The 13027-nt window shown below is 45.9% G+C and overlaps 1 protein-coding gene across 1 annotated transcript; it reads left to right on the forward strand.

Annotated features, from left to right (window-relative positions):
- The first annotated feature begins 831 nt into the window (after positions 1-831).
- On the forward strand, positions 832-12756 carry LOC149343024 (uncharacterized). Its single transcript, XM_089542283.1, has 5 exons — positions 832-980; positions 5416-5567; positions 10011-10078; positions 11872-11958; positions 12501-12756. The coding sequence occupies exons 1-5, from the start codon at positions 864-866 to the stop codon at positions 12623-12625; spliced, it is 549 nt and encodes a 182-aa protein (XP_089398409.1). The 5' UTR covers positions 832-863; the 3' UTR covers positions 12626-12756.
- The last annotated feature ends 271 nt before the right edge of the window (positions 12757-13027 follow it).

Below are 13027 nucleotides of genomic sequence, written 5' to 3' on the forward strand. Positions count from 1 at the left end.
GAAGTTAGTTAAGAAAGTTTGAACTATAACAACAACATGTTAACGCCTGTCATCGCCTCATTAGCCGTCTAGATTAATCCTGGAGCGAAAGATAAAGGAGTTGTTAGTAACATTCTCTAGTGCTGTGTCGCTCTCTCTCTCTGTGGTCTTTCTAATAGCGCTACCCTGAATTTCAAAGAATAGGCTTTGTTGGCTGCGGGTTTCACTCGAAAGCTGTGGGACCGGCTACGGGGCTGCTCAGTCTGTTTATCGTGCCTCGCTACTGCATTATGAGGCAGGGTGTAATTGTATCGCTAAAAGCATTGGGTTGCCTATAATTCTGGGGTCGTGTTTTGCTCCCCGAACTATGCGAGAGCAGGCTTAAGTATTTACGACCACATTGGCTCCGTATGTTCTTCCCAGCTACTATACTGGTCTGCTCGGCTAGTTTTCACTTGGTACTTAATACCTGCTCTCGTACTGAACTTCTCGTGCATAGGATTCATTCTTGTGGTTGTTCATGCGTCACTCTTTACTCGGTTAGACTGTGCTGTCGGCGCATATACGCATGGACAGATGGGTCTGTGGCAGCAAACATTTCATATAGTGAATGTAGAGGTACGAAGCTCATGCATGCAATTGGAGCACGTAGCGGAAAGAGGAGAACAAAGGGCTAGCAAACTAAATAACTGACACCGGCACTCAAGGCTATATTTTTTTAGATGATAAGGAACATCCACTAATTGGAAACCTCTATCTAAAAATAAAATTCCAAGTGTCATTTTGTTATGACAGAGTTGGTATAGCCGTAACAAGGTTACTTCCTTTATAAAGTAGTGGAGAATAGGTTGCGGAAATCTGTAAGCTCATCTTCACTGTAAACGATGCATTCGCGCCTTCCGTCAATATTCGTTACCCTGTATATCGTAACGCTGCCTGTCCCTTGCGCTTGGGGAAAAGCGAAGAACGACTTGCAGCATGAGGCGCTAGATGCCTTCAAGGTAAGTACGGCTCTGTGGAAAATGTAAGACGCCACACACTATCTGCGCTAAATTCCAGTAGCGTAGTTATATCTGCTCTGATCTCGGAGGTAGCAGGGATTCCTTTTCTGTAAAGAAAATTTTACCCTAGGTATGTAAAATTGGAGGGCACACTTGAGCTCCGTCTTAAGGCCATATCTTTAACGTTATGGTGCGATAGCTTTAATGAGTTAATGCGCATATGCGGAGTATAGGTCGTTCTCAACGTTACATTCGTAGGTCTATGCGAGTCCCCATACAATCCCTGCCGCGATGAAGCAACAGTTAAGTGATGTGCTACTGCCCTGCGATGGCAGGTGCTGCCACCGGTGGAGCTTCTGGGCCCTACGTTGTTCTTCGCGAAAAGCCTCGCGCGAGTGCTCATTAATTTACCTGCCACCTGCTACTGTGGTCAGGTTGCTCATAATTCGGTGTGCAGGTTCCGATGACGGCATAAGATCACGTGACCTAGATGGCCCATCTTGGTTGCTGCTCCGGATACTTTTCGCTCACAACACCGAAGCCGGCAAAGAAAGGGAGCCTTAATGCTTCCGCGTTAAAAATGATGGAGTCACTTACCATTTCAAAGTAATTTGTAACTATAAACTAACTGCGTACTCGTTTTAGAGATGCCACTCGATGCCACGGAGTTTCGATACATATTGGCGATTGCTACGAAAATGGTGCCACGCTACGGAGGTGCCACGAACTAGTCGTAAAACGATCTGCAGCTAGCGGAAGAATTTGCTTGCTTCTTTGTGATGTTTCCTCGGTGCATTTAGACGTTGTTGGCACAGTTTTCGTGCAAAAATACTGGCGATTTTCACGGCGTAGACGCGACACAAAGTGGGCCACGGGGCGATTCCGTCTACGGGAAACTCGCCGGGTTTCGCGGTCGCAAAAAAACCCCTAAAAGTGAAGAGAAGGAAGCTGCAAGAGACGAGTACATTTGGGAAAGTATGAACCTGCGGGCAAGAAGAAAAATAAAGCGATGAGGGCAAGTTGTTTTCTTACAGAGAAATTTTGCAGCACTACAGGCTTTCAGGAGATAAAACGCTCTCCCCCCAGTAAATAAAACGCTCTCCAGACAACAGGCCAAAGCCTGGCGTAAACTTCAAACTAACACCTATCCAAATCCCCAGTTGTCTAGCGTCTATTCGGGGGTCTAATCGGAAAAATGCAAAAAAAAAAATAGCAAAGCCGATCTACACCATGAGGTCTGGAACTGCCCACAGACCCTACTCGCGTGTCACATCATTACCGACTCTGATCATTGGGAGGCTCTGTTGCTCAGCCCCGACCCGGGGACACGGATCAGCTCCTGCAGCTGTCTGAAGATGCCCGGGCCGGGCGCTATTATTTTTCTTTCCTTTTACACGCCCACCCTAATTTTTGCCTGGAGATGCCGCCGCTGCCCATGGGATAGCGGTAGTTGTTTAAGCGACGGGGTACTTTGGGTCGCTTTTATATATCTGCTGGAAATAAAGTTTCACGACCACCACCACTTCGTCAATTTCACGCCTGGGCATTGGGTTACTGGCAAGTGAGAACGAGAACAGTAGCCCGAGTCTACTACCCGCACCGTCGCGAGTCCACGCCTCAGCGTAAAGACGTTAGCAGGCTTGTATCGGAGTGATCGAGTGGTCTTCTCTGCATAAACGAAGTGAAATTTGAGAAAATACTGTGATTAACGGCAAGAGCTTGCGCTGAAGCGGAACTGCATAGACACAGAATTAAGGTACGAGCAAGCTATATGTTTCGCAGCACACCGCTCCAGCTCTCCAAAACAAGTCTACTCACAATTGCACTTACCATCAATCGATAGCGCTTGTCTGCATTGTTCCCTTTCCGTCCCTCGTGTTTCTTTCGCGCTACTTTTACATCATGAACTTTCTCAACTTTCGGTTTTGCACAAACATAGATGTGACTTGCTCGATTGAAATGATGGATACACGTAAATCACACAGGGGTTCCGCTTGCCTGATTGAAATTCAAACCCACGACTGTCGTAAGTGAAAACATCGTGAACCATTTTAGCTTTAAGCGTTATGCAGTGATTTCACAAAACCTTGCTTGCCTGTAACGATACAGCAGTAAACTCGAGGCATGCTTGCATTTAATTATCCGACTCTCCCACTGGATATAAATTGAGTGCTGGTGGTCTGGATAAGGTTAAAGCCATCCTGGAGGCAGGCGAGGGTAGTGTCCGGTTCCGATTGTACGTCGCAGGTTTGTAGTCACAGGGCGAGGATCACCGGTTCTTTATCGGTTCTGTGTTTACATCGACTTGGTCAAAGTTTTTTTGCTAAAACAAGGCCACACCTTAAATTGAAAAACGTGGCTCAATCGTGCAATCAAGGAAATACGTTGACGAGGCTGATTATAGTCGCGAAGTTTTCCTTATGGTCGGCATCTTAGCTCGACTTTGGCGGCGTCTATAGTTCGTGAAAATCGCCTACAAGCTAGAGTTGAGTGTGTACTGTATTCTTGGCGAGCAGTTCCGAAGACTTGTAAGGATTTAATAGTCAGGGTGCAGCACAAAGAGGAAGAAGAGAAAGACGCAGTCGCATAAGGGATTTTGACTACCACCTTCAACTTTACCAGATATATTATAATCTGAAAAAAAAAAAAGTGTCAGAATAACGTTTGGTCGAGAAAGTGCAGGAAGGAATGCTCCTGTGCTCATGTTATAACCTTGTCGTTCTTGTAGCTCTCTGTGAGGTCGAGAAGGCGAAGGGCCGCGTGCGACCGCTTCGACATCTTCGTAGCTTCGAATCGCACCTAATGCACGTGATTTTCGTCCTGTGCAACCAGCTCTCCCAGCGTTAGTCGCTCAATAAGTAGCGCGGCCGTCTCTTACACTGGACAAGGCAACAAGAATGGGTTCGCTAACTACAATATACGAAGTCTTTTTTTACGCTTCTTTATGCTTGAATGGATTCCTGTGGAGACGAGCACAAGACATTCCACTAAGGGAAGCAGACCTGGCCGATAAGTTTATGCCTGGCCTGAAAGGCCCAAATTCTCGAAATTCAGCATAGCCCTTCACTATGATGCCTGTTTCTCTCTTCTAACTTTCATCAAGCACAACTTTCTTCGACGCAACTTTTAATTGTGCGACAGGTGTTGAATATTGTAAGGTACTGTTACGAACGTATTGATAGGAATGGTGTTATCTTCGAATGCATAGCAAAATCTTCGGTTACAAAATTTTTCCTGTGGCGGCACTGAGTAGTTGAGACGACGATAAAAAAAATACTGGCAGTGACTTAGCTCCGCTAGGCCAGGATATACACGGCGAAAGCAGTTTCGTGTACTGACATTTCGGCACCGACACACCGTCGTTATCGTTCAGCAAATTGGCGGCGCCTCTTCGCGAGACGTTCCTCTCGTTCTGCGGGCGTCTCGGTGGCCCGCTTAGCCTTTCTCGCCTCGTTTTCACGCTGTCGGCCACTACGCAACGACTTCTCGATCTCCAGGAAGACTCAATTTCACGCAGCCTGTACTGCGGCCGTGACGAGCACAGCCGCTCGCCTTCTTCCATGGTGCTCGTGTGAGTAGTGAGCGAATCGTTTCCGACTTATATCCCAGCTGCGAGACGCAATTCTGCGCATGCGCAGTGAGGCGTACAGTGAAGTGATTGGAACTCGGCGCAGCGGCTGCAGCGGAGCGACGGCGCACACCTGTGGCTCCAGCACAACTGGTTGCCATGGTAACAGCGCATGCGTAGTAGGGGCTTTTGCTTGGCTCCGCGAAAAACGCGTCTGCTAGCCTAGTGCAGATTTCTCTACAAAGTGATTGGGGTGCATTTTTAACTATATATAGAGCAGAAACCCACAAGCGACTCGAGGAGTGATCTGTGATTATATTGATTGTTATGGCGCGGTCTTACGATATAGGGGAAAAAATACGTTCATAAACAACTTCTCGCTTAAGTAATGTGCTTGTCCATAACCTGTGGGCATTTACTTTTTCGACAACATAGTTCTTCCTGAGAAGAAAACAAAAGAAAAATTTCGAGCGTTGAAGACACTCAATGATACAGCAATAACAGCCATGTTTAGTCTTTGAAATGTCATGCAATGAATACACTCCGAGGAGGTTTCAATAAGCAGTTCATGTTTTCGAAGCTAGGTATCATTAATAAAGCACATGTTTGTAGCGCTTCACTTCGTGTAGTCTGAAAGCTTAGCCCCATGAAACGTTGTACCTAAAGTCCTTCCGGAGGAAAACCACTCTCGTAATTGATTAGCAATCCGTGGATAAGCGGAGCCTTGAGGTTAATAACGACTTTTATATTATTCTGACAAAATTCCGAAATAGTATTTCTGCATTGTGAAGGCAAAAAATTCTTTTTCAGAACACGGTTTACGCAAACACTCACGCAGAATAGCTTTCATTGTTGGGGTCTTTGTAGGTGTTCGACGCGTTTCCAGTCGGCATTGCGATTTTCGACGAAGACTTGGATGGAGATCTAAACTGCCTAGGTTCGATCCGGACATATTTCGACAAGGAATCCCAAAAGGCCACTTACACGTGGATCCTGATGGGAAAAAATGGACACGTAAGGTGAGTGATAGACGATTGAAGTAGACTGAGTCACTTCAACGGGTGCAGAGCGGAGGCCCTACGGAGAAAAAATTTTGTGCGATAAATGTGTTTATGAATAAAAGTCTTGCGCTCGTACTTGATGTCACGTTACGGCAAGAATTCAGTTCCATTATTCTTTGTATCTTAGGGTATGACGAGGACTCCTTTAAACAGCAAGTGGAGCGAACCCCGCGATGTCCGGACGGCAGCACTCCGTAAAGAGTTTTACGCCATTACATGGGCGCAGAATGATAGCTTAAAAACATTCCAGTAAGCGTTACAAGAAAAAAAGTTATTGCCTTTGCTAACCTTGCTCAAAAATACCTTTTCTGAACATTCTTGTCATGACTCCTGAAAATTATTTCCTCTCGACGAAACAAAGGAGTGATGTAAGGAAGTATTTCAAGGCTTCGGTCATCACGTATGCCATGTCAGCTATTCTTATCGCGGTAAGGTGAGGAACAGGCTGTATGCCATAGGCAACAAAAGAAAGCAGTCCCTCAGGTGCTCGTTACAACAAACAATCCCATAAGGCATGCACATGAGGGCTGCAGTAGGTCTAGCATCACTGGTCGCGCCACACGGCATCATTCTTTCGCCAGTGCGGGTTAAATATTTCCGAGCGAACCTTACACGGGCACGCATATACGGGCGCGTGCTCAGAACGGGATCTGAGACCTCCTGCGCGTCATCATTCTTTAAAATTTTAGCACTGTTTCATTTGCTTCTTTCCGGCGCCCCAGCTACGAAAAGTGGAAAGCAATGCTCCTCAGAACTCCAGAGATTGCATTTGCGAGGCATGCGGGGTTTGATTCCCAGTTCCCTGGTCACCCACCGGCTCTCCGGGAAGCGCAAACTCTTCCTTGGTGCTTGGCTTCTCTGGGGGCCAGGGGCCTGGAAAACACGTTGCACATTGCACTCTTAGGCAGCGCTGATCTCGTGTTATTGAAATAAAATGCTCATCACCGTCATCTTCCCAGTGCAGTACCGCTTTAACAAGAGGGATTAAAACTGCGCGCCTTGTAAACCGAAAGTAATAAAACTCTCACCGTGCTTTACTGGCACTGTGACAAATTTCCTATTGATGGCTCACATTTTTTCAACTATACAGGCGGGAAGACACCTGCTGGAGTGCTGAAAGGGCGCGGTCCGACATGGCACATTACTTCGCTTTCTGGTGGGCTAGATCTAAACTTTTGCAATGTAAGAAGGAAATTGCATTTCATAGGAAGCCACATACCATTACATGTGGATCATGAGTTTTTAGAGAAGGTAAATGCTCACAGCTCAGAGGATTCGTTAACGATGAGGGCGCCTTTCCAAGTGCTCCTTTGGAGCTCTGTAGACCATATAACCTTCGTACAATAGCAGAGTTGTAGGGGTGGTAGAAAACATTTATTTAGGGCTATTTACAAGAGAGAGTACGGGCAGGCCTTAAGGGCCAGCTCCTTATAAATTCTAGGAGAGGTCCCTAGTCCGGGACCCCTGTGGCTTCCGCGGCAGCTCGGGCCCTAGCGAGGAGGGCTCTTTGGCTCTTTAACGCAGAGCAGCCGATCAGGGCAGCCTCCCAGCTCTCTCGGGTAGGTGAGGGGAAAGAGGGGTTAGAGGGGCATGCCCACACCATGTGGTACACGTTCGACAACGCGCATCCACAATGCGGGCACTCCCCGTTAGAAGCCGGATTAAAATATTGAAGCACTGCGGGCACTGTACCGTGTTGGTATACAAGCGAAGGAGCCAACATTCCTCGCTTTTGGTTAGCCCTTTCGCGGGGGGTGAAAGCAGCTGTGCCGTGTTTGATAAAATTGAATAATTTGATTGTAGGTGATAGCGGGATTAAGCTCTGATACCTCAGGCGGCGAGTGTCGAGGCGATGCCAGGTCGTTTAGCGCGTGGGCTGAGGCGTCTGCCGCCTGGTTTCCCTCTAGTCCCGCATGTGCTGGGGTCCAGATGACGACACGTGTGTGTTGCGCGCAGGTGAAATATCTTGCTCGACAATGCATCCAACTTTTAAGCCTTTACTGCTGCATGTACAAACCATTTTCGGAGCTATGGCTAGAGAGGATGTTTGCTCAATCCACTTATTTTTGACTAAGTTGTCTCACTCTAAGAAACATACTCTTGTCAGTAGGAATCCTTCCAGTGGCTGCACGAAGACTGAACTCAACAAGCTACAATCACAACATTTGCCGTTTCAAACTAGAAAGGCACAAGTTTCCACCACCTGACAAACCGTTGCATAAGGCGCTAGAGACCGCCTGGAGGAGACTCCAAACGAGCTCCTTTGTTAGCCCCTATCGGTTCCCAAAAATTGATCCGGATGACTTTAACCTCGAGTGTATGTACTGTGGCAAAACAATCACGTATGATCACATAATATGACAATGTAAAGAAGAACCTCTACCGGAAGATCTAGTACAAATTCCCTCTCTTGAAAAATGGGAGGCCGTTCCGGTCAGCTCGGACCCGGGCATGCAAGCCTTGACCACGGAGTGGTCCGCTAAGGTCGCCGCTACCCAGTGCGGACCACCTGCGTCTGCATTTTGGCGAAATAAGTATTTTTAAATCCAAAATTCTGTATATATGGGTGGCAGTCTTTTCTAAACAGTGCATATCGCAAACGCTGTATTTGTTGTTTTTGAGGAAAAGTAGTCTGAGCAGTAACTGTATCACTTCTCGGTGAACACCTCAACCACGCCCTAAGGGCAGGGAGGGAGTGAAAGAAGAAGAAGAAAGAGGTGCCGTAGTAGAGGGCTCCGGAATGGCTCCGGAATAACGTGCACTGACATTGCACAGCACACGGGTGAGATAACCGTTTCGCCTTCATGCGAAATGGGGCCACCGCGGTCTGGTTCGAACCTGGGTTCTTCGGTTCAGTAGCCGAGCGCACTATACACAGACCCATCACGGAGGTTTTCTCGGTGTGCCACTCAAACTCCTAGTGATGAGCGTTATGAAGGAGAGAGTGAAAGTTAGAAGAGAGAGAGAGGGCCCGTAATTGAGGGTTGCACAATAATTTGATGACGATATCCTCAGGCTTAATGGCATTTCTACTGTAGCCGCACTTCTCGTCTTAGTCTACCTCTACCCGCTCGGCGCAACTTCTTCACTACACTACCATATGGGACAAGTTAAAGATCCCCAAGTAGTAGAAATTATTTCAGACCCGTCCATTATAGCGCCTGCTTCTGCCTCGGATTCTTCATTCCTTCTTAATTCTCCTGCATCCTTTTACACAAAGCACCGTTCGGGTGTCCACCGAGAAGTATAACAATTGCTGCACTCTTTCCTTCCCTCAAAACCAATTTTCACTTTCATTCTTTATCTTTTTCAAAGTTGAGAAACATGCAGAAATTCTTGTTCCATATACCAAAACGACTTGTAAATAAGGTGGGCACTCGGGCAGAGAAGAAAGGCCAAAAACAGTGCGCATAATAAATAGTAAAGTAATCCGATTGTAGCGGACGTCGCCAGCCAAATGCTGCGGGGTTGTCCGAGTATGAATGCTAGGATTCTTTAGAGTGATGTGATCTTGATCGGCGCATAGAATTTAAATCCGAAACTCTGGCACTCCCTATATATAGTAACTCTGCTGTAGAAAAGACAAAGCACTAAAAACAAAGTGGAACTACTTTTTTTTCCGATAGCCATCCTATTAATGCACACAATTTTGATATAACGCCGTCCAGAACTGTTTCAAAGCTACCACGATTAATTCATTACTTTGCGTATTCGTGCCCCACTTGCAACTGTAAGTGATGTTCTGAACGGCCTTCAGCTGACATTTCATTAAATTAACGCTCCTGGAACACAGTCCACGGAGAATAGCCTCTTGTTAGGGGGGTCTTTCCAGGCGCTGTCCTCTCTGGAATACACAGAAATAATATTGGCTTAGGGAAAATCAAGGGCTTACCCCAATGTGTTCCCCAAAAAGTTTGGTGATGCACTCGTGCCGTGCAAGGTACATTCATCTGCAATAATGCTTCCAACAGCCGTCGGTGCTAATGAATCAGTTGTGTGCGCAGCAGGAACATCTCCTTCGGGCACTACCATTATACCGGGATGATTGAAGCCAGTCCCCACAGGGCTATTTGACAGTGGCGTACTCATGAATTTTTTTTGCTTTTTGTTTTTCATAATAGCGGGCCCTGATTACCGAATGCGACAGCTGTGTGCTGTGCATTCTGAAGCTGCTGCTAAAATGTTTTTGACATGAAGAGAGATCGCGCATCCTGGTGTTTGTGGGCGGTGACTGCTGTCTCTGTTACTGCAGTGAATAACACTAAGCGCACGATATATCTGATATACCTCTTGGAATAATTTAAATGATCATATTTAAAACTTTTAGTTTCTAACAGTGTGTTCACGAATCACGCAACGGGAGCCATGCTTTACGCTATAGAATGTTAACTGTTACTTCAGGAAAAACATGACTCTGCATTTGAGACCTGGATCGACTCCAGACAAAGCTGCCTTTACCGTGGATGACAGTGAGCATTACTTTTCATCTACTCACTCTACAACAGAGTGCACACTCGGCGATTAAACTTCATCAGCGGTAGCTGGCTGAACACGTGAACGGTTTGTGAGCTTCACCCAATTTAAAGGTACGCAAATGGGAAACAAATGCTGGCCTGTGTCAATATAACCAGGAAAGGCAGACTAGTTCGTTCATGTTTCAATGGGTCTTGTGACCGCGCGAAATACAGGGGAAGAGTAAAGAAACAGACAGGAAGGAGCGCGGAAGTTCAAGTGGGTTTTACTCTAAAGACACGTCACGTATACGTTCGTAGCAATCTCGCCTGAAATCTAACAATTAAACATACTGGCATGCTAGTGTGTGTGGCAGTGATTTTTATCGAGATGTGTGAAATCTTTTTTGGTTAGAGAGACTGATCTGTTGCTGATCGACACGCGAGCCATATTCTTTATACATAGCTTTTCAGGTTTCTCTGCTGATTTGGGACGAGAACTTTTTCAAAATTCTCGCTTCACGGAACCGAGGCGTTCAATTACGGCAGTGGCGGCAATGGTCAGCCAGTTGCCCACCACCCGCCAATGCGTCTACTCGTGCTTGGTGCTGTTGAACTCTAAGCTTTATGCAACGACCGGTTTGTCCTACGCAGCATTTGCCATAGGACATGGGTATTCGGTAGACAACCCCACTTTTGCACTGGACGATCCTGTCAACGTGCTTGATGCTGCATTTCATCTTTTGTATTCCCTGCAAAGTATTGCATATGCCAGCAAGTTTTTTAGATGCCGTAAAGACAACCTGGACGTTACCTTTCTGAGCCTATTTTTGAGACGATGGGAAGTTTGAAGGTAGTACGGAATGACAATGGATCTAAGGCTTTGCTGACATTCGCTGCGGCGGTGCTGTGGTGTACCCATACACTGTAAACACGAATACACCTATATGGGAGTAAAAAAAAGAGTAAACTTCTCTCTAGCGCACTCTCTTTTTAAAGGGTGTTTGAAGAATACAGCTTTACTTCATTTTTACTCATTTCTGTTGAAAGTGTAGCTTCCTTGGTGATGGCTTCTATCACCGACGTGATCATCTCACAGGTAAATCCTGCACCATTGGTCAGCTGGAAAGTTTTCAGGTGCGATTACAACGAATGTATGTATGTGACGTGCCTTTGCAGTACGTAAAACCATTTTGTAGTTCCGCACTCCGTTCTGTCTGTTTCCTTATTCCTTCCATGTCCTGCACGCGGTTACAAGATGGATATAACTGCTTCACTACGAACCACGTTCTAATCACAAAAAGACCACTCGCACCGAAAAAGAAGCTTTGATAAGCTAGAAAAAGAAACGCTAACCAAGAAATGCGGTGTCGCGCGGTGGATTTCGCGAGTGAATTGTGTACGCCGAGGCCATTTTTGAGCCATGATTTGAGAGGCTACGCGGTACACCCGCCAATCAGCTCATAACCCCTCCTTTTCGTAATGAATGCTACAAGTTTGAATCGACTGACAGAAACTTGCTTAAATCTCATTTTTTCACCGATAAATGCGTCGCTTGCGCTACACAAACCTCAACATATCCTGAAAAACCAACATAATTTTAACTGCGAACTTTTACTGAAAAGCACAGCCCCTCTTTACACATTTAAATGCTCTTTTGAAATGACCGAAGACAATGCTCAAAAGAGCCTGTGCCATGAGGGGCGGTGTTTTCGAGTTCTTTTTTTTTTTAAATGCCGGTACAGTGACTTGGAATCTGAATTTTCCTGCGCAGCACATTAAGTACGCTTTTATTTTCTGACACCTTCCAGCGACCGGTCCTGTGCAGATTGCTGAGTTCATTTATTCGGACTACAAAAACTGCAACATTGTGGACCTTCCGTACAATGGGAGGGAACGTAAGTAATAAACTGGAACCGTTTGCTGCCGCCAAGCTAAGGCATTCAATGTTCTCGTTGTGCGCTTTCACGGTTTTTGTCGTGCATTATATTTAGCACATGCCATCTGATCATAAGCGTTGTTGACCGGCATACTAAACAGGTTGCTCACTTGTGGGAAATAAAGAATGTTCGCTTGTACGTAGATTTTGTTTCTCGCTATTATCGTAATTATTCCTACTAGTGCAGAAAATCTTCACACTTTTGTTAAACATATTTTTGATGCGCCGTCAGAAGTGGCACTGATATTGCCATATACTCTCAATGACAAGAAAAACGTCTTTTAAGGATGATTGCCAGGTCCACAAGATGGATGCGCGCCGTGATTGTATAGCGACGTTTCAACTGAGTGTGCTAACTTTCAATTCGCTATTGCACTATTGAAGGCTAGCATGCTCTTGCAGTAAGCTTTGCACTATTGAAGGCTTGCACTATTGCACTATTCGCTATTGCACTATTGAAGGCTAGCATGCTCTTACAGTAAGCTTTTGTTTTTTCCGCAGAGTGCATATTGTTCGTGTCTGAAGAAGTCAAGAATGACGTCCCACAAGAATGCGAAGAGAAATTTGAGTACTTTTGTGAGACGAAAGTGACAGCATACGACAAAGACAGTTGCGGCGCTGTGTAGAAAGGAAGTGTGCTTCAAAAAAATAACCTCACTAAGCTGATAATGATGTTGTCATATTTAACTGCGTCGTTTGCCATCGCAAATGAAAAGAAAGAATCCTGTTACTTACTGCAGCTTGAAAGAAAATGGTTTGGGTGCACTGAAGCACAAAGCAGGTCCTCTCTTGCGTCTTGTCGAGAATGGGAAACAGTTCAGCGAACAGCAATCATAGGAACTAGTGGTATGCTAACATTTGACAATTTATCGACAACAGCGGCTTAAATGGTCTTCGTACCACCCTATGCAAATGTGATGGTGCTCCCATGGAATACATGTAGTAATGTACACGATCGTTCATGTATTATGAATTGCTGAAATCCTGTGAACTAGTTTCTACCTTAAAGAGTACCTTTGTTGCTCACG

This window comes from Amblyomma mixtum, chromosome 5 (genome assembly GCF_055824585.1).
Source record: "Amblyomma mixtum isolate Tamu chromosome 5, ASM5582458v1, whole genome shotgun sequence".
Classification (NCBI taxonomy): Eukaryota; Metazoa; Arthropoda; class Arachnida; order Ixodida; family Ixodidae; genus Amblyomma; species Amblyomma mixtum.